The sequence below is a fragment of the Moschus berezovskii genome, chromosome 1, assembly GCF_049115385.1.
Source record: "Moschus berezovskii isolate FMDL1 chromosome 1, NW_MosBer_1.0, whole genome shotgun sequence".
NCBI classification, from domain to species: Eukaryota; Metazoa; Chordata; class Mammalia; order Artiodactyla; family Moschidae; genus Moschus; species Moschus berezovskii.
The window spans coordinates 61178531-61205765 of record NC_142460.1 but is presented as its reverse complement, the minus strand read 5'-3'; the positions used below and the strand labels follow the sequence as shown (position 1 = coordinate 61205765).

At 36.1% G+C, this 27235-nt stretch overlaps 1 protein-coding gene across 4 annotated transcripts in view; it reads right to left on the bottom strand.

Moving 5' to 3' along the window:
- EPHA6 (EPH receptor A6) overlaps positions 1-27235 on the bottom strand; it is a 1038562-nt gene that overhangs the window by 956018 nt on the left and 55309 nt on the right. For all 4 annotated transcript variants that reach the window (XM_088836271.1, XM_088836272.1, XM_055397929.2 and 1 more), the window contains exon 2: positions 6614-6678. In XM_088836271.1, coding sequence (XP_088692397.1) covers positions 6614-6678 — 65 coding nt within the window. The remainder of the gene's footprint in view (positions 1-6613; positions 6679-27235) is intronic.

Sequence of the window (27235 nt, the reverse complement as noted above, 5' to 3'; positions counted from 1 at the left end):
CTGTTGTGAGGCGCTGAACAGGGACTGATATATAAAGATTATTAGGGATTTGAATGTCAAATTTAACTAATATACCTTCTTATTGTATTCCTTTTCATCTACAGTTTTATATATTTGTATATAGGATGCTCGGGGCTGGTGTACTGGGATGAACCAGAGGGATGGGATGGGGAGGGAGGTGAGAGGGGGGTTCAAGATGGGGAACACATGTACACCCTGGGCAGATTCATGTCAATGTATGGCAAAACCAATACAATACTGTAAAGTAATTAGCCTCCAATTAAAATAAATTAATAAAAAAATAAAAAGCTAATTAAAAAAATGAATAAACTGAGTAAATAAAAGCATCAAAGAAAAGGAGTGAACCTGAGAGTTAATGTGTCAAGAAAATTGATATAATTTTATTTCATACATTTTCAGATTATGAGAACAAACTCACGACATATATATTTTTAATTGCTTATTTTGTACAAAGTTATTGCATGAGCTATGTCTTTGGTGTTTATTTTTTCTTATTAGCATTGAAATAACATGACTTCTTAAAAACTGTCTCCCTCTCAGGAAACTTTCAAAATTAAAATAGCTTCTTCAGTTTTGCACATAGTAAAATTTAGTATTAATGAGTTATTTGTTACTAATAGCAAATAGAAAATCCAGGGTATCTGCCTATACCTAATATTTATAAAAACACTTTGACTGTATTCAGGTAACTTCTATAGTGCTGCATGTAGCATTCTTTCACTGATCATCATGGCACTCTGTTAGCTACTGTACCAGATCATCATTTTACCACCTTAGTGTAGTATACTGACAGACAGAGGATAGAAAGGACATTTACAGGATAAAGTTATTAACAGATTTTAATTATGCAGATATAAAACACTTAACATCAGACAGGAGAGCACAGGGTTAAGAATTATAACCACTGGTTCCCCAATTCACTGATGTATTCATTCTTTTCTAAAACCAAGCTCTATTCTCTATACAAATACAATTATTCAACTTCACTCTGTTCTCAACATATCAATAAAGCCTCTATTTTGAACATTATTTCCTAACAATTTTCCAAGTTGTCTTTCACTTCCAAGTATTTATATTACTGTCTTAAAAAAAGAAAGCTTCAATATTTTTTGACTGTTCAAGAGAATTCAGAAAGTTTTTACTTTTATTTCTACTTACGGGGGTTGAGGTACACTATACAGAAATCAATTCAGACACTGAAATTCAAAGTCTTCTATGAAATAGCTAGACGAAAAGTTCATTCTTGAGAAACGATTTTTATTGGTAATGATGGAGAGACTATTTAAATATACTTAAATACAAAGAATGTGGAAATATATTTACTAAGAACAGGACTCAATAAAGAAGTATGAAGACTAAAAGTACTATACATGAACTTAGGTTCTCAATTCCCTGATCCCAAACAGCCTGGGACATGCTACTCTGATTTCACAGAATTACAAAGTACAGAACTGGAAAGGATATTTCGGATAGCCTGATTCACCCCCTTTCCTTCTGTCATGAGGCTTCTGATTTCAGAAGTTGAGAGTATTCAGGATCACATGGTGCAAGATGGCAACTAGAACTTAGATCCCTGGGCTCCGAGCTGAATGCAATGTATCCTGTTTGTAAATTAAAATGGTACTATTTCCACAGCATTACTGGAATTCTGGGGACTGCCTTCTAAACCAGTTTAGAAGCGACAGAGGAAACCTGTCACACTGCTTCATATTGTCACTTTATATTTTAAAAAGCTTATGTAAATGGCTTCGCTGGTAGCTCAACTGGTAAAGAATCCACCTGCAATGCAGGAGACTCTGCTTGGATTCCTGGGTCTGAAAGATCCCCTGGATAAGGGATAGGCAACCCACTCCCGTATTCTTAGGCTTCCCTTGTGGCTCAGCTGGTAAAGAATCCAGCCACAATGTGGGAGACCTGGGTTTGATACCTGGGTTGAGAAGATCCCCTGGAGAAGGGAACGGCTCAGTATTCTGGCCTGGAGAATTCCATGGGGTGGCAAAGAGTCAGACACGACTGAGCAGCTTTCACTCACTATCCACCACATCTCTTCCCTTCAGCCACACAAATTATTCTGAACATTCCTAAAACCTAATGCACACTGAGAATAGTGTGCCTGTCTTCAAGTCATTCTCTTTTTCTAAAAGGTGCTTCTACCCTCTCTTCCAGCCCACCTGTGATTCCCTCAGGGTATAAGAAATAGCTGATATGTTATGGATATGTTACATCCTACAACCAATTTTCCTTGACCAGAATTCATTCCTCCCTTTATTATTCTTTCACAAAACATTACTGAGAATTACCTGAAGATACTCTCATTGGCATTAAGACTGTGAAGATATTATTTTTAAACTTCAAGAGTACCTGTCACCAAGAACGTAAAATAGCACCTTGTTAAACTGAATTCAGGACATGACTTTTTTTAAAAGTATGTTTTCAGTATTGGCAAAAATGAGTTGACAAGCATTTCAGAATAAATATGTTTTATTTTCATTTTTGAAAGCCTAAAGAATCATTTGCTCAAGATTACTCATCTATTTTTCATATTTGCTAACCAAAGGTGCTTACGTTTTACTCATATAACCTGAAGTGGTTTTCTCTACAGGCACAAAATGAATGTCTACTACTGTAACTACACCAGTCAGCATGTTACTATGGGTAAAATGGGCATTTTAAGTTAAAAAAATAAAAATAAAAAAACCAGTATGAGATAATTTACTAAGTCACATATTTTATATGATTTATAATGTAAATCATACATTTTTATTTCAAAAATATTTGTTAATTTCTTTAAATGAAGAAAATCTTATCAATTTAAAAGTTATTCCTAGGAAATACTTTATTCAGAAAAACACCAGATATGCTTTATGTCAAAAGGTTGTCAAATACATCATCTAGTTGTCTTTACATATTTGTAAAACCAACTTAAGTAGTATCTCTGAGAAAAGGCAACTTTAGTTAAATGGCCATTCAAATTACCATGGCTCAAAGTTTTTCCATCCTTTCTGCTTATCTACTCACTTGTTTTAACCTATAAATAGCACCAAGTAAAGCTCTATTCATGCAGAATGCCGAGCTGGATGATACACAAGCTGGAATCAAGAATGCCAGGAGAAATATCAATAACAGATACACAGATGACAACATCCTAATGGCAGAAAGTGAAGAAGAGCTAAAGAGCCTCTTGATAAAAAATGAAAGAGTAAAAAAGTTGGCTTAAAAATCAATATTCAGAAAACTAAGATCATGGCATCTGGTCCCATCACTTCCTGGCAAATGGACAGGGAAACAATGGATACAGAAACTTTATTTTGGGGGGCTCCAATATCACTGCAGAAGGTGACTGCAGCCATGAAATTAGGACATTTGCTCCTTGGAGGAAAAGTTATGACCAACCTAGAGAGCATATTAAAAAGCAGAGACACTACTTTGCCAACAAAGTCCCATCTAGTCAAAGCTATGATTTTTCCAGTAGTCATGTATGTATGTCAGAGTTGGACTATAAAGAAAGCTGAGTGAGGAAGAATTGATGCTTTTGAACTATAGTGTTGGAGAAGACTCTTGAGAGTCCTTTGGACTGCACAGAGATCAAACCAGTCAATCCTAAAGGAAATCAGTCCTAAATAGTCATTGGAAGACTGATGTTGAAGCTGAAACTCCAATACTTTGGCCACCTGATGTGAAGAACCGACTCACTAGAAAAGACCCTGATGCTGGGAAAGACTGAAGGCGGGAGGACAAGGGGACAACAGAGGATGAGATGGTTGGATGGCATCACCAACGCAATGGACATGAGCTTGAGTAGACTCTGGGAGTTGGTGATGGACAAGGGAAGCCTAGCATGCTGTAGTTCATGGGGTCGCAGAGAATCAGACATGACTGATCAACTGAACTGAAAGCTCTATTCTTGTCAGTAACCTATTCTTTTCATTAAAAGAGAAACTTAAGCTGTGTATTTTCTTTAAAATTTACTAATATCTTCTATCCATTTTACTATTTCCCTTGATTCACCTTTGATTTATCTAATTCATGAAGCTTCATCCATATCTCTTATAAAATGTGCTCCAATTTTCAAGAATTCCTACCGCTGACATTGTCCATATATGCATTATTATCTGGGTGACAATCTAAAAGTAATATAGCCTACCCCATCAGTGATATGCCAAGGTAATTGAGTATTTGGGTTACTTTTTAATGTCTGAATCCTTGTATTACTTTTCCCTCTGCAGTCTATATATTGGTCATTGCCCTTTATCTTTACATGGCAGAATCTTAAATAAAAAGCACTGAGCTGTGAAATGACCACAGATACATGTGAAGATTAAAATACGTTTGGCTTAGAAATTTTTCTGAATTACTTCCTCGCTCTGTGACCATGTAGATGTTATTTAACGTACCTCAGGTTCACATCTTTCAACAGAGAAAATTTATACTTGATTTCTAGAACTCATGTGAGTAAAGTGCTTTGAACAAAGCCTAGATGTGGTAAATGCTCAATGAATTTTTAACCATCTTTTCCTTTGCTACCTTATTCTATCATATTTATTTTCTACTGTAGTTTCCTTTCCTTCTTCTTTCTCTCTTTTCCTGTTCCTTCTTGGTTGGTGCCCAAAATGCACATTTCAGTTTAGCAGTATGTTTATCAAGGGGAGAAAATATCTGAATCAATTATGCAAATAGCACACATAAGTAACTGGCTTTTCATAAAGTTTTCAATCCTCCTCTCCTCTGCTTGCAGGGCCATCATAAGTATACAGGCACTAGAGTCAGAAATAATACAGCATGTATTGAAGTACATCACTCACTACCTGGCCTATAAATTCTTAGTATCTTTTGTTCCATATTCTCCTTAATACTGGGTTTTTCCTGCAGGGAAACAGAACTAAGACAGACCTCAAGGCCCATTGTGAAAAATAAAAGGATAAAATTCTCAGAGCAGTGTCTGGCAAATAGAAAACTATGAAATAAACATAATTTTTCAGACAACTCTGCCCTCTCTTTATATAATAAACCAGACGTAGAAAAATTCCCAATTCATAACACCTATGACAAAATCATTACAAGAATGATAGTAGTAAGTTTATTTATAACCCTGTAAGTCCCTATGTCTCCTGGTTATCAGTTTGCATTAAGAAATGCAGCCCTGTGATCAAGCCAAACATAATCACCAGAGCAGGGACACAACTCCTGCTGTTCCTCATATGATTCTTTGGTTATGATTACATAAAATCAGTGATAGTATGACTGTTAACACTGCCATTTTTTTCAGAAAATGAAAAAGTGGGGCTTATAGACTACTTAATCATTTGTAAGCCCTTATAAGTTACTTCATCTACTGAGAAAAAGATATATATCTTGGAAAGATATTCTGGAAAAGAAGCTTTATTCACTTCAAAGTAACTGTGATTAATATAACATACTAACTACATTCAATGAATACTGATGTACATTCATTTTAATGAAAATAAGATAATGAAGGTACAAGCATAATCTTAGTTTAAAAGATACATTCTCAGAAATAACTTGACAAGAACTCTATTAGATTAAAACTTCAGAAACAATAAAACCACAGGCTATAAACAAACAAATCTAAAGAAACAAAAAACCTGTTAAACAAAGATTAAACTCTTTCAGGAATTTTTATTTGAAAATAAAAAGTTAATGAGTGACTGTTGAATAACTCCTGACATAAAGGTTAAACTCAAATAGCATCATTCTAATGATTCTAAAAACAAAACAATTTTGGGTCATCTTCTCCTTTCAGATTTAAATTTGTAAATATAACAGAAAAAAGCAATGTAGAATAGTATCAGGAAGAATATCATGAATGAGAAAAATACAATTTCTAAGAAAAGGAAGAAAAGCTAACCCAAGTATATCTAGAAACAACTGACTGCCTCGATTGTTGAAGATTTGTTTAAACAGACAAAATCAAGGTAAAAAGCATCACAAATTGCCCTTTTATTTTAGCTGGAAATAAAAAATGTAGAAATAAACTGAATGTGAAAATGATGCAAAATATATCAAAACATGTAAAAAGTCAAGCACAACCATAGCTAAAATGATGTCAATACCCGAAAAACTGTACTCAGTAAATTGTACATCCTTATAAGCCTTTCAAAAGCAACTACACTCCGCTAACAAAAATCTAATCATAATGGATCTTTTTGAAAAGTTCAAAGATACATGCTACTTTAGAAGACTCATATTTTCTAATGAACACCAAATGGTATCTGTAAAATTGACTTCTGCTATGCTAATCTAAAGTTTACATACAAATATTCAATGGGGTTACCAAATTTAACATATACACAGAAAACATTTATTTTTAAAGAAAACATTTATATGGGCACTATTCTAATGCTACTATATATAAACAATATATTAAAGAACAATTACTAATTTAGAAGAAAGCATTCTTATATATCATTCCACTGATTACCAGTTCTAACTGTATTTTAATCTTTTCCATAGGATTTAAGTTTTATGCTAAAATTCATACTTAAAACATTGAACAATACTCTGTTCTTTTAACTATTATAATACACACTAAAAACCCAACAGAATAACAATTTTGAAAGATATTTAAACTTACCCCATTTAATGGATATGTTTTCCATCCTAGCTCTCCCAGCACAGTTGTTGTATCAAGCAACACAACTGGAATCAAATAAACAACAGAAAAAAATACTTGCATGAACTTCTTAATTGACATAAATAGAAACTAGTTATTTAAATCACTGTCAACTACCTTTACTATTATTCTTTGAATTAGCTTTAATGAGTTGCATGATTTACATAAAATTATTTATAAATACTAAAGCTTAATATATAATAATAATATTGAAAGTGAAAGTCGCTCAGTTGTGTCTGACTCTTTGCGACCCCAGGGACTATACAGTTCATGGAATTCTCCAGTCCAGAATACTGGAGTGGGTAGCTGTTCCCTTCTCCAGGGGATCTTCCCAACCCAGGGATCAAACCCAGGCCTCCCACATTGCTGGTGGATTCTTTTCAGCTGAGCCACAAGGTAAATATAAAATGAATGTGGTAGTTATACATTAATTTTAAAATAAGAAACGTGTGTTTAACAACGCTAAATGAAATGGAATAACAGAACTAACACAGTCATTTTCAGTAAAAATGATACATGTTGGAAGAGGTAAGCAAGAGAATACACCACCAGATGACTCATAAGCAGGACCTGACCAATGGATGGGAGGCTCCTGAGCTCCCTGCCTGTCCTTAGAATGTATACTCTGCCTATCATTCCCACAGTGGTAGCTGTTCTAAGGGAAGAGCCTTGAGAGGGTAAGGTGCTGCTGCAACCATCTGTATTGTACACATGACTAAACCCTGTTGAGACCTCTAGGACTCTGGTGGTCAAGTGTAGAGGCCTACTTGTCTGGTAGCTGCACAAGTTTTGTACATATAAGACTACTTATTAAACCTGCCACCTACCAGTCTGGAGTGATCTGCTCCTTCCTTTGCTCTGTCCTTGCCCCGTGTGACTATGGGGCCACTTTGCAGACCAACAGTGAAATGACTACCTTTGTTTTCCCTCTCATTTATAAAAATAATCATTTTTTTTTACCATATTAAAGAAAGAAAAATTTTAAAGCAGGTCTGTATATTTTCTTTCTGTGTTATTAAATGACCTTGTATATGACTGGCAACTCATTTTGAATAAACTCATATCTTTAAAACATGGATTACATTTTTATTGTATGTGCTAGTATACTTACTGCTAAAGGAAGTAAAAGCCAAAACAAAAAACATACACCTTTTTCCCTGACCAAAAGTAACTCATAATCTAGTTGGGAAAACATACAAACAAATAATCAGGACATATTCTCTTAAATTCTAAAATTGTAGACTACACAATAGCTTAACAATTAAATCAGGCTAAGGTTGAATGGATATGAGAGTTGGAGTATAAAGAAGGTTGAGCACCCAAGAATTGATGCTTTCAAACTGTGGTGCTGGAGAAGACCCTTGAGAGTTGCTTGGACTGCAAGGAGATCAAACCAATCAATACTAAAGGAAGTCAACTCTGAATATTCATTGAAAGGACTGCTGCTAAAGCTGAAGCTCCAGTACTTTGGTCACTTGATGCAAAGAATTGATTCACTGGAAATGACACTGATGCTGGGAAAGAGTGATGACTGGAAGAGAAGGGGATGACAGAGGATGAGATGGTTGGAAGGCATCATCAACACAATAGATACGAGTTTGAGCAAACTCTGGGAGATAGTGAAGGACAGGAAGCCTGGCATGCTGCAGTCCATGAGGTTTCAGAGTCAGACATGACTTAGCAGCTGAACAACAACAAAAAGGCTGGCATGGAGGTCTGAGATGATTTCATAAAGGAAATGCAATTTGGTGTGGGCTATGATGAAGGGGTCTTTAATCACATGTGCTGAGAAACTATTTTAGAATACCTTCCATAAAGTCACTTAGCTACAACTAAATTAGTTCTCAGTTGCTGGAGTGGGAGGTAGGATTGGAAAATATTTAAGGGAATTAGGAGGACTGAAATGAGGCTAGAAAGGTAAATGGAGATCAACTGGGGAGTGTTTTGGTAGTGTTTCCACCAAGTTAATGTGTTCAGTTCAGTCACTCAGTTGTGTCCGACTCTTTGCGGCCCTATGGACTACAGCACATGAGGCTTCCCTGTCCATCACCAAAGCCTGGAGCTTGTTCAAACTCATGTCCATTGAGTCAGTTATACCATCCAACCATCTCATCCTCTGTTGTCCCCTTCTCCTCCTGCCTTAAGTCTTTCCGAGCATCAGGGTCTTTTCCAATGAGTCAGTTCTTCACATCTGGTGGCCAAAGTATTGGGAGTTTCAGCTTCACATACGACCCAAATTTTTAACTTCTATCTCCAGATCCCCAGTAAGGTCATGGACCAAACAGTAAGAAACAATGCTTTGGTATCTCATCTCAAGTTTTATTTTATCTAGCTAAGAAAATGGAGGGTTTTTAGTAGTTTAAAAAAATGCCATTGGAAATGTGTTATTTGGCATCTGTTTGGTGTTTATGGCAAGGATTCTGTTATTTTTTTATTTGAATGACTGTGATATATACTTTATTTAGTTTTAGTATGAAACCCTGCTTAAAGTTCTGGGATAAACTCTACATGCTCATTGCAGAATATTCTTCCAATATATTCACTAAGTATATATTTGTAAAACTGAGCTGCAATCATTTAATTTTAATTATGCAAAATTCTCAAATACTTTAAAATGTGGAGAAAACAGTACAATGAATTCTCATTGTATTAATTACCCTGCCTCAGTTGTTACAAACCTATAGCCAATCTTATTTCATCTATACTTGCACACCTACTCTTACTGCAGGATTTCTTTGAAGCAAATTCTAGGAATCATCTAATTTCATCTGTAAAAATTTCAGTTTGTATATCTAAGACAAAGATTCCTCTTAATATAATTATAAATATCCATTACTATAAATAGTATATATTAATTAATCTCATCAAATATCCAGTCAGTGCTCAATATTCCTATGGTCCCAAATTATTGTAACAGAAAATCAAGATCTAAATAAGTCCATACATTACAATGAGGTCTTATTCTCTTCATTTTATTTTTTAATTTTATAGGTCCCCACTTTTTCTTTTTTTTAAGTTAGATATATTGAGGTATGATTTACTTACAATAAAATTCAGTCTATTTAAATGAGCATTTCTAGGAATTGTGACAAACTCCAATATCATATAACTACCACTACAATCAAGCTATAGAATATTTCCATCACCACCAAAATTTCCCCTGTGATCCTTTTATGGTAAATCCAGTCCCCTCAATAATCCCCAGAAACCATTAATCTTACTTCTGTCCCTTGATTTTCACTTTCCCATAATGTTGAATGAATGAAATCATACATATGATGAAATCATATGATGTTTTTTGAGCCTGCTTTCTTTCACTCAGCATAACATATTTGAGATTAATTTATGTTGCTGTGTGTATCAATATATACAACTGCACACTCAGTCCCTTTTTATTGCAAAAAAGTACTATATAGAATGGAATTCCCTAGCTTATGAATTTTCATGTACAGATTTTTATACAAATCGAAGTTTTCATTTCTCCACTGTAAATAGCAATTACTGAGTTACACAAAGAATGTTTATTTTTTAAGAAACTGTCAAATTGGTTTCCAAAATGGCTGTGTAGTTTTAAATTCCCTTTAGTAGAATATATGATTTTCCAATTGTTCTACATCTTCACCAGAACTTGATACTGTTCAGTTTTCTTTTCTTTGTTTTTTTCTTTTTTAAGGCATTCTAACAGATGTAAAATAGTATCTCTGTTTTAACTAGCCAGTTGTCTTTTTCACTACCTGAAATAAAATTTACTAGAAAAAAATTTGACCCACAAAAGTAGTTTTATCACATATTCTAGATTTTCCTTTTTGTGAGAAATCACTGAACATACTTTCCCATTCTCTGCATTTTCTTTAAATTGGTAGATATATTAAGTGGCTTGACCAGATCAAGGTTCCATTTATTTTTTATGTTTTATAAAATTACTTCTTTGGTGGTGTTTTATAGTCCTTACACCAAATGAAGAAATATATCAGTGTTTACTGCTGCTGCTGCTGCTGCTGCTAAGTCACTTCAGTCGTGTCCCACTCTGTGTGACCCCATAGACGGAAGCCCACCAGGCTCCCCTGTCCCTGGGATTCTCCAGGCAAGAACACTAGAGTAGGTTGCCATTTCCTTCTCCAATGTGTGAAAGTGAAAAGTGAAAGTGAAGTCGCTCAGTCGTGTCCGACCCTTAGCGACCCCATGGACTGCAGCATACCAGGCTCCTCCATCCATGGGATTTTCTAGGCAAGAGTACTGGAGTGGCTTGCCATTGCTTTCTCCGATCAGTGTTTACTAGGGGCATGTAAAAGGACTCAAGAAACAACTGGCATAAACTTCCACTAACAATAGATAATTTGAACATACGCAAGATTAATGACTATAAGGGATTGAAACACTTCAAATACGCTTAAATCCATGCAGTCATAATGATAAAAATATATTTTGCAGTACACTAGGAAGCCATTATTTTAAAAACTGTTAAAAATCTGAAAAGAATAAAATATTTTATTTTTTATATATGAACTATTTCTAAATAAATAAATAGTTAATGAAGGAACATTCATCTTATTGAAATATTTGAGTTAATAAATGAAGAAGAAATGACCAAATTAGGCTACAACATTTTCTATCCTTAATGAATTAATATATTTAGCTAATGACTTCCAATGCTGCTAATATCATGTAAAGAGATAAAAGAACACATAAAGGGCTAGAGCCTTTAAAAAGGCTTTCTTTATAGCTTCATTTACACCAAACTAACATATAATTCTAACAAGCCTACAAGTAAAAGAAAGTACAAATGCATACACACACACACACACATATACACAAACACACACTCGCAAATTCACAAAATGGTACTTGATGGCATTTGGTTCATTCAGTATAAAAATAATAATCTCACATATTAGAGAAAAAAGCTGAAGTCATAATAAATATTCAAACTCCAAGTTTAAGTTATCAAATGAATATAATTTTATTTTTGGTATATACATGTTCAGTTCAGTTCAGTTTAGTCGCTCAGTCGTGTCCGACTCTCTGCGACCCCATGAATCACAGCACGCCAGGCCTCCCTGTCCCTCACCAACTCCCGGAGTTCACTCAAACTCATGTCCACAGAGTCGGTGATGCCATCCAGCCATCTCATTCTCCGTCGTCCCCTTCTCCTCCCGCCCCCAACCTTTCCCAGCATCAGAGTCTTTTCCAGTGAGTCAACTCGCCGCATGAGGTGGCCAAAGTATTGCAGTTTCAGCTTCAGCATCAGTCCCTCTAATACATGTTAGCTCAGTGGTAAAGAATCCATCTGCTGATACAGGAGATGCAAGTTCAGTCCCTGGGTTGGGAAGATCCTCTGGAGAAGGAAATGGCAACCCACTCCTGTATTCTTGCCTGGGAAATCCCATGGACAGAGGAGACTAGCAGAATATAATCCATGGGGTCACAAAAGAGTCAGACACAACTTAGCGAATAAACAAGAGACAATAGAAAAGAATTCAGAAATGTGTAATAGAAGAATCTACTTTGGGGCACTTAAAAATTTAATGTTACTCATTTAACACATTTATATTTTGGAATACATCATTCATGTCTGACTCTTTGTGACCCCATAGACTGGAGCCTAGCAGGTTCCTCTGTCCGTAGGACTTTCCAGGCAAGAATACTCGAGTGGGTTGCCATTTCTTACTCTAGGGGATCTTGCGTGGATTGAACCCATGTCTCCTGTGTCTCCTGAATTGCAACAGATTCTTTACCACTAAGCCACCCAGAAGCTCATTCTTTCCCTAGCCGGCTGATTAAGTAATGATACTAATTCAGTCAGATAGGCTTCCCAGTTGGTGCTAGTGATAAAGAACCTGCCTTCCACTGCAGGAGACGTAAAAGACATGGGTTTGATCCCTGGGTCAGGAAGATCCTCTGGAGAACAGCATGGTAACCCACTCCAGTATTCTTGCCTAGAAAATTCCATGAACAGAAGAGCCTGGTAGGCTCCATGGGGTCGCAGAGAGTTGGATATGGCTGAAGTGACTTAGCACACATACATATAGGAAGGATGGTTTATATATTTCCTTCTTCAAAGAATCTCACATTGCCCTATAAATTCTTTTTTTTTTTTTTTTAATGCTCAAGTTACAGGTGAGAAAACTAATGCTCAGAGAGCTTACATATTTTCCCTAGGATCACAAAGTGATTCCAATCAAGGAGATTCATGCTAGAATAAGGAAGTAAGTAAGAAAGTCACTCAGTCTTGTCCGACTCTTTGCGACCCCATAGGCTACACAGTCCAGGGAATTCTCCAGGCCAGAATACTGGAGTGGGTAGCTGTTCCCTTCTCCAGGGGATCTTCCCAGTGCAGGGATCAAACCCAAGTCTCCCACATTGTGGGTGGATTCTTTACCAGCTGAGCCACAAGCGAAGCTCAAGATACTGGAGTGGGTAGCCTATCCCTTCTCCAGCGGATCTTCCCCACCCAGGAATCAAAACAGGGTCTCCTGCATTGCAGGCAGATTCTTTACCAGACCAACTAAGCTATCAAGGAAGCCGATTCTAGACTACTCCTTTAAAAATGTAAAGTGTTTTCTTCCTTCCTTTTAAGTTTGAATATAAAACTTCATTATTTGTTTTTCTCTTTTTATTTTTGTAGATGCAGAGAAAAATCACCATTTACTTTCCTAATTCTAAATCTAGATAAGTTTATTTCCTACTTTCCTCATCAATGGGTTCTACAGAAGCTTTATTGGTATCATGCCATTTAAATCAGGGAGTTTATTGGAGTACAGGTCATGTATGGATGTGAGAGTTGGACTGTGAAGAAAGCTGATCACCGAAGAATCGATGCTTTTGAACTGTGGTGTTGGAGAAGACTCTTGAGAGTCCCTTATACTGCAAGGAGATCCAACCAGTCCATTCTAAAGGAGATCGATCCTGGGTGTTCATTGGAAGGACTGATGCTAAAGCTGAAACTGCAATACTTTGGCCACCTCATGCGACGAGTTGACTCACTGGAAAAGACTCTGATGCTGGGAAAAGTTGGGGGCGGGAGGAGAAGGGGACGACGGAGAATGAGATGGCTGGATGGCATCACCGACTCTGTGGACATGAGTTTGAGTGAACTCCGGGAGTTGGTGATGGACAGGGAGGCCTGGCGTGCTGTAATTCATGGGGTCACGGAGAGTCAGACACGACTGAGCGACTGAACTGAACTGAATATTAAAGTCTATCAATGAAGACTTCTTTTTCATAGACTGTCAAAATAATTAATTGATTATTTGAGGTAATTATTTTTTAAATTATATTTGGGCTGCTCAATTCTTAAAATATTTATAATTTGTAAAGTGAAATATAATCATTTCAAAATAAAGAAAAAAGAAAATCTGTACATATCTACAACAGTGAAGATCCTTAAGAGCACCTTTTTTGTTTATTAGTAGGTTCATGAAACAATATTTACATAACTGCTTTATCTTCCTCATTAAACTGCAATCATACCTTCTAAAAATTCATAAGAAGAGCAAAATTTCAAATTTGCATTCCTGACAGGTGAAGGATGCATTAATATCAAAATAAAAACTAAGGATTTATTTTTATTTTTAACACCATTACATGTGACATATGTTTAAATTTTATCAGTTGCTTCATAGACAAAAACCCCACAAACTCAGATTTTTCAGGCATACTAATTACATTGGACCCAGCAAGGTGAGAGCTCCTCCTACTGGCTTTAAATAAAAGTTATCTAGTCCTTACTAGAGTGCAAAAATACTGTAAACTGAGGAAGGAAAAGAACACCATCTCAATATTAAATTCAGTAAAACTCAATACTCTATTATTTTTAATTTATTAGCAAGATTTTCAATATGGTAAGATTAACACCAGTGATTTGTTTAGGGGTTACACATGAAAATATAAGTACTTATTCATATCATAATAAATGAGAAATTGGATAAACTAACAATACATAAAAGTAGTAGGTTGATGGTATCAAACTAAAGTTTTAAAATGTTTATTTCATTTACTAAGCAACATAATGCATAGAATAGGTTAAACTATGCACAATTTCCCTATCAACTTTCAGAAATAAATCTCTGGCATATCTTTCTCTGAAAATATCTCTTAATTTATTAGTGCTCCCTTTACTCATGCTTTGGAAGTTATAAGAAAACGTTACTGTAGTTAAAAGAAGATATCAAATGACACAGACAAGGTTGATAGCACTGGATTAAATGTGAGAGTAGTGAGTACCCATCATTAAGCAGCTCAATGTTAATTTCTTTCCTTTGAATAACTTATTGAGTCTTTATATTCCTTTCAGTAAATTTAAGATATATTAATTTAAAAACATTTAGAAAAATGGTAAGGATGACCCTATATGCGAGACAGCAAAAGAGACACTACTTAAAGAACAGTCTTTTGGACTCTGTGGGAAAAGTCGAGGGTGGGATGACTTGAGAGAATAGAATTGAAACATGTATATTATCATATGTGAAACAGATCACCACCAGTCCAGGTTCGATGCATGAGACAGGGTGCTCAGGGCTGGTGCACTGGGATGACCTTGAGGAATGGGATGGGGAGAGAGGTGGGAGGGGGGTTCAGGATGGGGAACACACGTACACCCGGGGCAGATTCATGTCAATGTATGGCAAAAATCACTACAATATTGTAATTAGCCTCCAATTAAAATAAATTAGTTAATTTTAAAAGAGACACAGATGTATAGAACAGTCTTTTGGACTCTGTGGGAGAGGTCGAGGGTGGGATGATTTGGGAGAATGGCATTGAAACATGTATATTATCATATATGAAATGAATCACCAGTCCAGGTTCGATGCATGATACAGGATACTTGGGGCTGGTGCACGGGGATGACCCAGAGGGATGGGATGGGGAGGGAGGTGGGAGGGGGGTTCAAGATGGGGAACACGTGTCCACCCGGGGCAGATTCATGTCAATGTATGGCAAAATCAATACAATAAGGTAAAGTAATTAGCCTCCAATTAAAATAAATAAATTTAAAAAATAAATAAAAATAAAAAGCTATTTTTAAAAAACAATTAGCATATAGGTTTACAGTATACAATAGAAGATCATCTTCATTCCAACTTCACAATAAAAAATGAAGAGATTTTATTTAATACAGCATTTTGAAAAATTAAACAATAAGAGATCAATCAACCCACTAAGAAAGTAGTTATTCTTTTAGGTAGTTTTGCTATAAAAATTCAGGTTAATGGCATGTGAATAGAGTCCAAAGATTTATCAATATTTTTAAACATTCAGACAGCACTAAACACTGGTTTAGAATTTTCTCCAACAGACTTCTTACAAAGACCCAGAAAGATAAAGTCACTTAGTAACAAGTTAGTAGAGATTTTAGTTAGTTTCATGTTTCATTGACTGTAACACACTTCAGTTCAGTCGCTCAGTCGTTTCCGATACCTCCCATAACATAGGTAAAATAAGGGAACACTTCTGACATCATGACCAGATATAAAACAATCACAGAATAATTTGAATTATAGGCACAGATACATAAGCACATAGGTATCTATATCTATTAATGTCCACCTATCTACAAACAGCAGTACTCTACTTCAACATCAACCTGCTTAAATCCAATTTTAAAATGACATTTAGGTTACCATATTAACTAATGTTTTGACATAAATACATGTGTTTGATCAGCAAAAATCAGTTTTAACTTTCAGATACTATGGGTTTTTACCCTCACAGAAAGTCAGAATCAATATTTAATTTCTAAAAATAAATAAAACACAGATTGCTTTAAGTAAACATAGATTATGTTTACCCCTTAGTATGTTCCTCTGAATATTGACATTTTCCAAGGAGACTCATTCCTTCTTAAGCATATTAATAACAAAGCACTTTTATCTAGAAACTGAGATCAATACTTGTTCATTAATTATACTTACAGCATTTTGTTTTGTCACAGCTTTACTATTTTTCTTGCTGCTTGTTTGTTTTTAATACAGGTGCTGTTCATGGTTATTTTGTCTACCCTAGGTAAGGGTTTAGAAATCGAACTTGAAAGATAAGGTAATATGACCACAGAGACTTTAAATAGCATTCTCAAGATTAGAGAATAAAATCAGTCTAGAACAAAGTGAACTCACAACCTTCAGCTTTCTATTCTAATAGAAAATAATCTTTTTTTTCCCCCCTTTTCAAACGTTTGTCTCTGTCCCTTCTTGAAAACAAATCACTGTTTTTTAGTTCTGATGGAAAACTAAACTATAATAACCAGAAACTACTTTCCTTAACTGTCACCTTAAATGCAGAAAAGCGGGGTTGGGCGTGGGGTGCGAATTCAAGCTAGTTTGCCTTTTAGAAGGCAAGTTATACCAATGAGTAATAACTGTCACTGAAAAACTTATACAAATAATGAATGGTAAAAAGTTGATTAAAAACATAACAAGTAATGTCCATACTCACTTCCAAACTCTCCTGCTGCTGCTACTGCTAAGTCACTTCAGTCGTGTCCGACTCTGTGTGACCCCCATAGACGGAAGCCCATCAGGCTCCCCTGTCCCTGGGATTCTCCAGGCAAGAACACTGGAGTGGGTTGCCATTTCCTTCTCCAATGTGTGAAAGTGAAAAGTGAAAGTGAAGTCGCTCAGTCGTGTCCGACCCGTAGCGACCCCACGGACTGCAGCCTACCAGGCTCCTCCATCCATGGGATTTTCTAAGCAAGAGTACTGGAGTGGCTTGCCATTAAACCCTCCTAGTTTACTCAAAAGAAACCTTCTACGGTTATCCTGCTTGATATAGACTTACATGCTTCAGTCCCATAATCATCTCTAAAGTCTGCCATTAGACAGGAGGGCTTACCACAGAGACCGAAGGATAATCAGGGGTGGATCTAAATCCATCACAAGGTCACTGAGAGATATTGGTCTGTTCCCTCTGGGCTCCTGAACAAGCTCTTTAAGACTTATCAATGAGTCACCTCAAGTCATGCTTTCCCCATAAATTGTTCAATTATCTACCGGCTTAAAGAAAAAATAAAAGGAAATTTTGTATGTTACAAATTAACAGCAATACATAATACTTTCATTTTGACATCTTCAACTCTCTGACCTATAAAGAAACTAAGTATGGAAAACTTCACTTAGTAGAAGTATTATTTTCATCGGCTTCAAAGTCTTAATAGGTAGAAGAGACTACTTGGTTTAGTCCTACATTTTCTAATCTTATATTTCATAAACATGATTTTTTTCATCTCTCACAGAAACTCACAACATAAACTCACTCAAAAACTCCACTTAGTTCAAACCACTGCACTTTCTCCCCATCACTTACATAGCATCAGAGAGGCTTCTTGTACTTCTAGTTCATTCCTTTCTCACACTTCTCACTTGTTTTCCATGGCTTTGAACATTTTCTTTTTTTTTTTTTTAAATTAAAGTCAAGGTCTGAAAGGAGCTTAAACCTTTGTTTTTATAGCTCTGGTAAAAGAGATTATGACTACTTATTTGGAAGTCTTATCTACAATGTATTGTACATCTCAATGCAAAACCATTTCTATATAATGGAAGAAAAGTCTAAGAAAACCTATTGAAACCTTGCCTTAAAACCAAAGTTGCTCTGCATTGAGAAGGAAAAAATGACTTTTACTGGACTATAAGAAAAACTTACGAGTGAAAAAGAATCTTTTCTTTTTCCCTTGAAAATGTAAAGAAAAAAAATTTTTCTAGATTGTTTTTTTCTTCTATTATACTTACATAGACATGATAGAAAGTTTTTGCTTCCTTCTTTAGGACATGATAGTCAAAATATTTTACTTGATTTTATATGAAGATATTTTCATATTATTTCCACAAACATTAATTGAGTTTCTGCAGTATTTACACTCTATATTAACAAATGGAGGGTATAGAAAGTTTATAAGATACCATGTCTACCCTAAAGGAGTATTTGTTGTTATTTTTTCACTCTAGCTGTTAGATTTTTGTGTCAACTCGCATGCCATAGTTTATTCAAACATGTAAATGGTAAAACAGATTAAAATGCCCTTATTCAGAAGGTGCAAAAGAGGAAAGGCTGAAACTATTTACTAGAATGTACAGAATTAAATTGCTTTTCTAAAAGGGCAGATGCCAAATAGTACATCAACATCACCATCAAAACTGTCAGTAATTGGATCACTTATCTCAGTTTCTAAAGAAGTGCCAAGGAATGAACAGACAATCCCAATACACAACAGGAAGAGAAATAATAATTTTCAACCCGAAAGGTACTTTTCTCCAAAGTAGTACCGAATACAGGAAATATCTGCTAAATTTGTTTGAAGAAACACAGTGTTTTACTTAGAGTGGGAGATTTTAAAAGTTAAACATCAGAAGTAAACATTTTCTAATCTAAGTTTTAATCATCAGAAATAAAAAAAAAAGTACCAGGTAAAAACAATAATTGTATTGTCAAATTTTCAAATATAAACTTTAAAAGGACAGCATTCTCATCTTTGTCCAACAAAATTATAGCCAAATAAAGAAGGCTTCCCTGTTTGCTCTGCTGGAAAAGGATCTGCCTGCAATGCAGGAGACTCTGGTTCGATTTCTGGGTCGGGAAGATCCCCTGGAGAAAGGAATGGCTACCCACTCCAATATTCTGGCCTGGAGAATTCCACGGACTGTATAGTCCATAGGGTTGCAAAGAATCGAACACGACTGATTGACTTTCACTAAAGATATATTAATTTACAAGTTAGTTCTGCCCACATAATATAAGCTCCTAAAATGAAGGGTCTGTGTATGTATGTGTATACATTTGTTGAACAAAATAAGTGAATGAATGAACAAACAAATGAGTGTGGGCAAGAAACTCCTATCCTGGGTAAAAATACTCTTAATTAAATACTGAAAAAGCAGTGCAGGATTAGTGGGAAGGCAGGCACTGCAGGGAATTTAACGGCTACTAAACTTCAGTTTATATTGGGGAAGGTCAAAGGTTATCGTATATGATATCTCTCAGATGTGGTTAAAGGACAAAATGAGTAGGTGTTTGTATGGAGCACAGAATGGATTGTGAGAAGATGTTTTCTGTACTTTTTGGAGTCCCTGCTCTGCTCTACCTGGCCCCTACGTTTTCATCACAGAGTGCCCTCAGGCTACACTCTGAATCCAAACCCTTGCCTCTATATCCATCTCTGACATTACAGTGTTCAAATCATCCTCCTCTGTCTGCTGCCCCACTGAAAGCATTTATCATGGTAAGAAAACACCTTAACTAAAACAGCACATAGATATGCTTGTGTTAGGTGCTCAGTTGTGTCCGACTCTTTGCGACCCCATGGACTATAGCCCACCAGGCTTCTCTATCCATGAGATTCTCCAGGCAAGAATACTGGAGCGGATTGCCGTTCTCTTCTCCAGAGGAACTGCTCGACCCAAGGATCGGACCCTGGTCTCCTGCATTGCAGGCAGATTCTTTACCATTGGAGCTAGAAGGAAGACCTTATAGATGTGCTTACGAATACTCAATTCCCCTTATCCCTTCCACCTACTTATTTATTTATTCAGTTTAAATTTGAACTGATTACAGCACCATTTGGTGAGAGTAACGGGTTTTTCTTCATGGTATATCTAAAATCACACTACATAAGGAGTTCCTCAAAGAAATATTCTGAAAGAGAATTCCTAAAACCCAAGTTTCTATCACTTCCAAAGATATTACTCTCTTTTTAGAATATATCTTCTACTTCCTGGGTTCTATACCTGGCTCTACTATTGTGTACTTTTGTAAACTTAGGTAAGTAAAAATTCTTACTCTACCAACTGCTGGGAATTACTCTGCCTTAAATCAAGCAAGTAATTTTCTAAGCCTTAAAATCTGACTCTCAACACACTCTAATCTTGTTAGCTACTCTACTAGGATGGAATGTAAAAAAAGACAAAGTAAAGCAAAAGTTGGCTCATTGTTTCATGGGTGATGATTGTCTCTCCTTTGCCCTTTGAATTTAATTTATTAGTTGATGTACTCAAAAAGTGTTCAAAAGGGACATAAGACAATGATTTTTTTCTTAGGTTTCCCCAACCCTGTCTCCTGCTGATCCCAAAAATATTACTTGAGCTTTTTTTGTCTCTAAAAATGGTACAACTAAATTGTGAATGTTGAAGCCTCCTGTCTAAATCAGCTAAATTGTTTATGAACAATAGCATTTCACAGTCAGTTGCTTACAAAACATGGTTGTCAGGTCATGAAACTTGAAAATCTGTTCATATAATGACATACATTCTGGGGATATACTACAAAAGAATAATTTGAATAAAAATGCAATTTTAACTCTTTTATCATAATTTCAACATTCCTAGACTGCCTAAAGAATGTGTATTATCTTCTGAATCATAAATTAAACTGTACTGAGGATTTTCTTAAGTAACATTACCTGTGGAACAGATTAGTCTATAACAAGAGAAATGGACAGTAAAAAGGTAAAGACAAAATATTAAGAAAACCAGTTGTCATATATTTACAAATTAAACAGCTATTTAGCATAATTATTTGATGAATAAAGTTATAAGAATTATGTAGGACAACTTCCTGCTAGAAACTATTGAGGAAATGACAGACAAATGCGATGCCAGATATAGAGGCTCATGAATGAACTGCAAGACAACTGATCTTCTGTGGCATATTTCTGTACTGCAGAGGAGTCAGGGTGAGGAATGGTTCATAAATGAAACATTTACAAATGTAACCCATGCCAAGAGCAGCATGGCTTCAGTATATAGAAAAGAATGACAGATGGAAGCTTTATTGTTAGCAGAAAAAATAAAAGAAAAAAAAAAAACTGGCATTATAATCATTACCCTGTCGGGAGGCAAATCATTAAGTGCCATTGTTATAGTGTTTATCAACAGGAACCTGTGCAGTAAAGTAAATGCAATAGAAATGATAATGAAATTTTAACATTTAGGCAAATGGAGAATACTTTATTCAACATAGGTTTCCCAAGAATAATTAAGCAAAAGAAAGCATGCTTTCATAAAACATCTATCAGTTTCCATTTATTGTTTACTCAAGACACAAACTATGGTAAGAAATGTAAAATGTTAAGAAACTCTTAGTGAATTCATCAGAAACCAAGGACCATCTTCAGCATTCATGGCTGAGAAGCTCAATTTTTATTATTCTGAGTGATCATAGTTTAGAAAACTAAATCCTGCTAATCAGGCATATAGGAGACTAATTTATAAATGAGATGGACTATTTATTCACTAATGATTTGTGTCCTCAGGGAATCTCCGTCTCTGCAGGTAAATATATCAAGAGACCAAATTATACATCAAAGATTCCTTGGAAAGTACTTAATTATCAGAAAAGAATAACCTTGTATTACTTTTTTTAATACATTTATTTCAATATAGAAAATTTAAAAAAATTATCTACCCATTATAAAGCTCTTGAATGGTGTTGAAAAACAAACAAACAAAAAGTTTTCTACTTCGTTTTTCATAAACAACAACTTTGGAACTTTGAACACTATGTACAAGGCATATACAGTTCCCATAGTTCAATTCAGTTTAGTCGTTCAATTGTGGCCAACACTTTGCAACCCCATGGACTGCAACACACTAGGCTTCCCTGTCCATCAGCAACTCCCAGAGCTTGCTCAAACTCATGTCCGTGGAGTTGGTATGCCATCCAACCATCTCATTCTCTGTTGTCCCCTTCTCCTCCTGCCTTCAATCTTGCCCAGAACCAGGGTCATTTCCAATGAGTCAGTTCTTTGCATCAGGTGGCCAAAGTTGGAGTTTCATCTTCAGCATCAGTCCTTTCAATGAATATTCAGGACAGATTTTCTTTAGGATTGACTGGTTTCATTTCCTTGCAGTCCAAAGGATGCTCAAGAGTCTTCTCCAACACCACAGTTCAAAACCTTCAGTTCTTCAGCATTCAACCTTCTTTACGGTCCAACTCTCACATGCATACATGAAAACTGGAAAAACCATAACTTTGACAAGACAGACCTTTGTTAGCAAAATAATGTCTCTGCTTTTTAATATGCTGTCTAGGTTGGTCATAGCTTTTCTGCCAAGAAGCAAGTGTCATTTAATTTCATGGCTGTAGTCGCTGTCTGCAGTGATTTCGGAGCCCAAGAAACTAAAGTCTCTCAGTGTTTCCATTGTTTCCCCCATCTTCTTGGCATGAAGTCATGAAACCAGATGATATGATCTTTGTTTTTGAATGTTGAGTTTTAAGCCAGGTTTTTCACTCTCCTCTTTCATCAAGAGACTCTAATTCCTCTTTGCTTTCTTTCATAAGAGTGGTGTCATCTGAATATCTGAGATTATTGATATTTCTTCCAACTATCTTGATCCCAGCTTGAGCTTAATCTAGCCCATCATTTGGCATGATGTACTCTGCATATAAGTTAAATAAACAGAGTGACAATATACAGACTTGATATACTCTCTTCCCAATTTAGAGGCAGTCTGTTATTCAATGTACAGTTCTGTTGTTTCTTGATCTCCACAAAGGTTTCTCAGGAGACAGGTAAGGTACTATGGTGATCCCATCTCTTAAAGAACTTTCCACAGTTGGTTGTGAACCACACAAAGAATTTGGTGAATTCAACAAAGCAGAAGTAGATATTTTTCTGGAGCTCTCTTGCTTTTTCTATGACCCAACAGATGACAGCAATTTGATCTCTGGTTCCTCTGCCTTTTCTAAATCCAGTTTGAACATCTGGATTTCATGGTTCATGTACCACTGAAGCCAGGCATGGAGAATTTTGAGCATTACCTTGCTAGCATGTGAGATGAGTGCAACTGTGCAGTAGTTTGAACATTCTATGGAATTGCATTTCTTCGAGATTGGAATGAAAACTGACTTTTTCAGTCTTGTGGCTACTGCTGAGGTTTCCAAATTTGCCGGCATATTGAGTGCAGCACTTTCACAGCATCATCTTTTAGGATTTGAAATAGCTCAACTGGAATTCCATCACCTCCACTAGCTTTGTTAGTAGTGATGCTTCCTAAGGCCCACTTGACTTCACATTCTAGGATGTCTGGTTCTAGGTGAGTGATGACACCATCATGGTTATCTGGGTCATGAAGATTTTTTTGTTTGTTTGTTTACTTCTGTGTATTCTTGCCAGCGCTTCTTAATATCTTCTGCTTCTGTTAGGTCCATACCATTTCTGTCCTTTACTGTGCCCATCTGCATGAAATCTTCCCTTGCTATTTCTAATTTTCTTGAAGAGATCTCTAGTCTTTCCCATTCTATCGCTTTCCTCTATTTCTTTCCATTGATCACTGAAGAAGGCTTTCTTATATCTCTGTGCTATTATTTGGAACTCTGCATTGAGATGGGTATATCTTTTCTTTTCTCCTTGCCTTTAGCTGCTCTTCTTATCTCTGCTATTTGTAAGGCCTTCTCAGATAAGGTTTCTAGTCATCTGATCTTAAAATAGGGGACTATCCTATCTCAGATTATCTGAGGAACCCACTGGAGTAACAAGGGTACTTTAAAGCAGAAGAGAGTCAAAGAAAGATGTGACTAGGAAGAAAGGAATGGAGAGATGCAACATTGCTGGCCTTAAGATGGAGGAAGGCAGCCATGAGTCAAGGAATGTGAAAAGACTTCAGAAGCTGAAAAGGACAAAGAAATAGCTTCTCCCCTAAATCCTCCAAGGGACACAGTCCTACTAACACCTTGATTTTAACCCATGTCAGATTTCTAACCTGTATCTACAAAACTTTAAGGATAAATTTGTGTGCTTTAAGCCATTATATCTATGGCAATTGTTACAAGAGCAATAGAAAACTAATACAGAATTTTTTAGATAATAATCAAATCTATCAGTGTTCTATTCCCAACCTCTTTTCTCTCTCAACTCGATAGAGTTCCTTGGTCTTGTTCTTTTCATTTAACTTCCACACTGCAGCATGAGTGATCTGCCTAAATATAAAATCTGATTTTTCCATTCTCTGTTCAAAATTCCTTAGCGGTTCTCCTTATCACTTAAAATTTTTATGAAAATATTTTGTTCAAATGTGTACTCATTTCTTCATACTGACCATTCTAACAGACTCTGAGTATAAAGGCAAATCAAAATAAACATAACCCCTGCCTTAAAGGTGATTATAATCTAATGCGAAAGAGAGAAAATAAACAGAAACTACAAGACAAATATGTAAGTACGCATTATACTAAATGCTATGAATCTAATTTGAATTTCAGGCTCATGGAAAGCCTCTGGAAAAGAAAGTATGATTATACAGAGTCGAACTATTCTCTATATTTTTTAAGATTCATGATGCAAATTATGTCACAATGATCAGAAAAGACATTAAATAATGATTAACTAGTTTGAACGCAGTGCTTTCCTCATTTTTTTGGCACTAGAACCTTTTTCCCACTAAATATATACTCACATTCTAAGGTAAATTTTTCAAGACAACGTGGAATGAAAACTATTACCTTACAAGCTACATATACTTTGACACTTTCTGGCCCTTACCCATGTTCCTGTCCTACTTCTTGTCCCTCTGCAGTTAATGCAGCTTCACCCTACATTACTTTGATATACTGGTAATTCTTAAACTTACCTTACCCTCTCATCTCTCCAGATTTCATATTTTTCCTTCTTGCTTACAAATAGCTGAGAAAAGAAGAGAAGCTAAGGAAAATGAGAAAGGAAAGATATGCCCATTTGAATGCAGAGTTCCAAATAATAGCAAGGAGAGTTAAGAAAGCCTTCCTCAGTGATCAATGCAAAGAAATAGAGGAAAATAATAGAATGGGAAAGACTAGTGATCTCTTCAAGAAAATTAGAGATACCATGGGAACATTTCAAGCAAAGATGGGCTCGATAAAGGGCAAAAAAGGTATGGACCTAATAGAAGCAGAATATATTAAGAAGAGCTGGCAAGAATACACAGAAGAACTATACAAAAAAGATCTTCATGACCCAGATAACCACGATGGTGTCATCACTCACCTAGAGCCAGACATCCTGGAATGTGAAGTCAAGTGGGCCTTAGGAAGCATCACTACAAACAAAGCTAGTAGAGGTGATGGAATGCCAGTTGAGCTATTTCAAATCCTGAAAGATGATGCTGTGAAAGTGCTGCACTCAATATGCCAGCAAATTTAGGAAACACAGCAGTAGCCACAGGACTGAAAAAGGTCTGTTTTCACTTCAATCCCAAAGAAAGGCAATGTCAAATAGTGTTCAAATTATTGCACAATTGCACTCATCTCACAATGCTAGCAAGGTAATGCTCAAAATTCTTTAAGCCAGCCTTCAACAGTATGTGAACCATGAACTTTCAGATGTTCAGGTTGGATTTAGAAAAGTCAGAGAAACCAGAGATCAAATCACCAACATCTGTTGGGTCATAGAAAAAGCAAGAGAGTTCCAGAAAAACATCCACTTCTGCTTCATTGACTACACCAAAGTTTTTGACTGTGTGGATCATTACAAACTGTGGAAAATTCTTCAAGAGGTTGGAATACCAGACCACCTTATCTGCCTCCTGAGAAATCTGTATATGCAGGTCAAGAATCAACAATTAGAAGTGAATATGGAAAAACAGACTGGTTCCAAATTGGGAAAGGAGTACACCAAGGTTGTATATTGTCACTCTACTTATTTAACTTATATGCAGAGTACATCATGCAAAAAGCTGGGCTGAATGAAGCACAGGCTGGAATCAAGATTGTCAGGAGAAATATCAATAATTTCAGATATGCAGATGATACCACCCTTATGGCAGAAAGCAAAGAAAAACTAAAGAGCTTCTTGATGAAAGTAAAAGAGGAGAGTGAAAAAGATGGCTTAAAACCCAATATTCAAAAAACAAAGATTATGGCTTCCAGTCCCATCAGTTCAGTTCAGTTCAGACTGGAAGGACTGATGCTAAAGTTGAAACTCCAATATTTTGGCCACCTCACGCGAAGAGTTGACTGACTAGAAAAGACTCTGACTCTGGGAGGGATTGGGGGCAGGAGGAGAAGGGGACGACAGAGAATGAGGTGGCTGAACTGAATGTATATCTTTTAATGCTATTCTCTACAAGTTGCAGCTCCAGTACATTAACTTTCAGTTCAGTTCAGTCGCTCAGTCATGTCCAACTCTTTGCGACCCCATGAATCACAGCACGCCAGGCCCCCCTGTCCATCAAGAACTCCCGGAGTTCACTCAAACATGTCCATCGAGTCGGTGATGCCATCCAGCCATCTCATTCTCTGTCATCCCCTTCTCTTCTTACCCCCAATCCCTCCCAGCATCAGACTCTTTTCCATTGAGTCAACTCTTCGCATGAGGTGGCCAAAGTATTGGAGTTTCAGCTTTAGCATCAGTCCTTCCAGTCCCATCACTCCATGGCAAATAGATGGGGAAACAATGGAACAGTGAGAGACTTTATTTTCTTGGTCTCTAAAATCAAAATTACTGCAGATGGTGACTTTAGACATGAAATTAAAAGATGCTTGCTCCTTGGAAGAAAAGTTATGACCAACCTAGACAGCATATTAAAAAGCAGAGACATTACTTTTTACATTGTTAATGTCAACAAATTCCTCTAGTCAAAGCTATGGTTTTTCCTGTAGTCATGTATGGATGTGAGAGTTGGA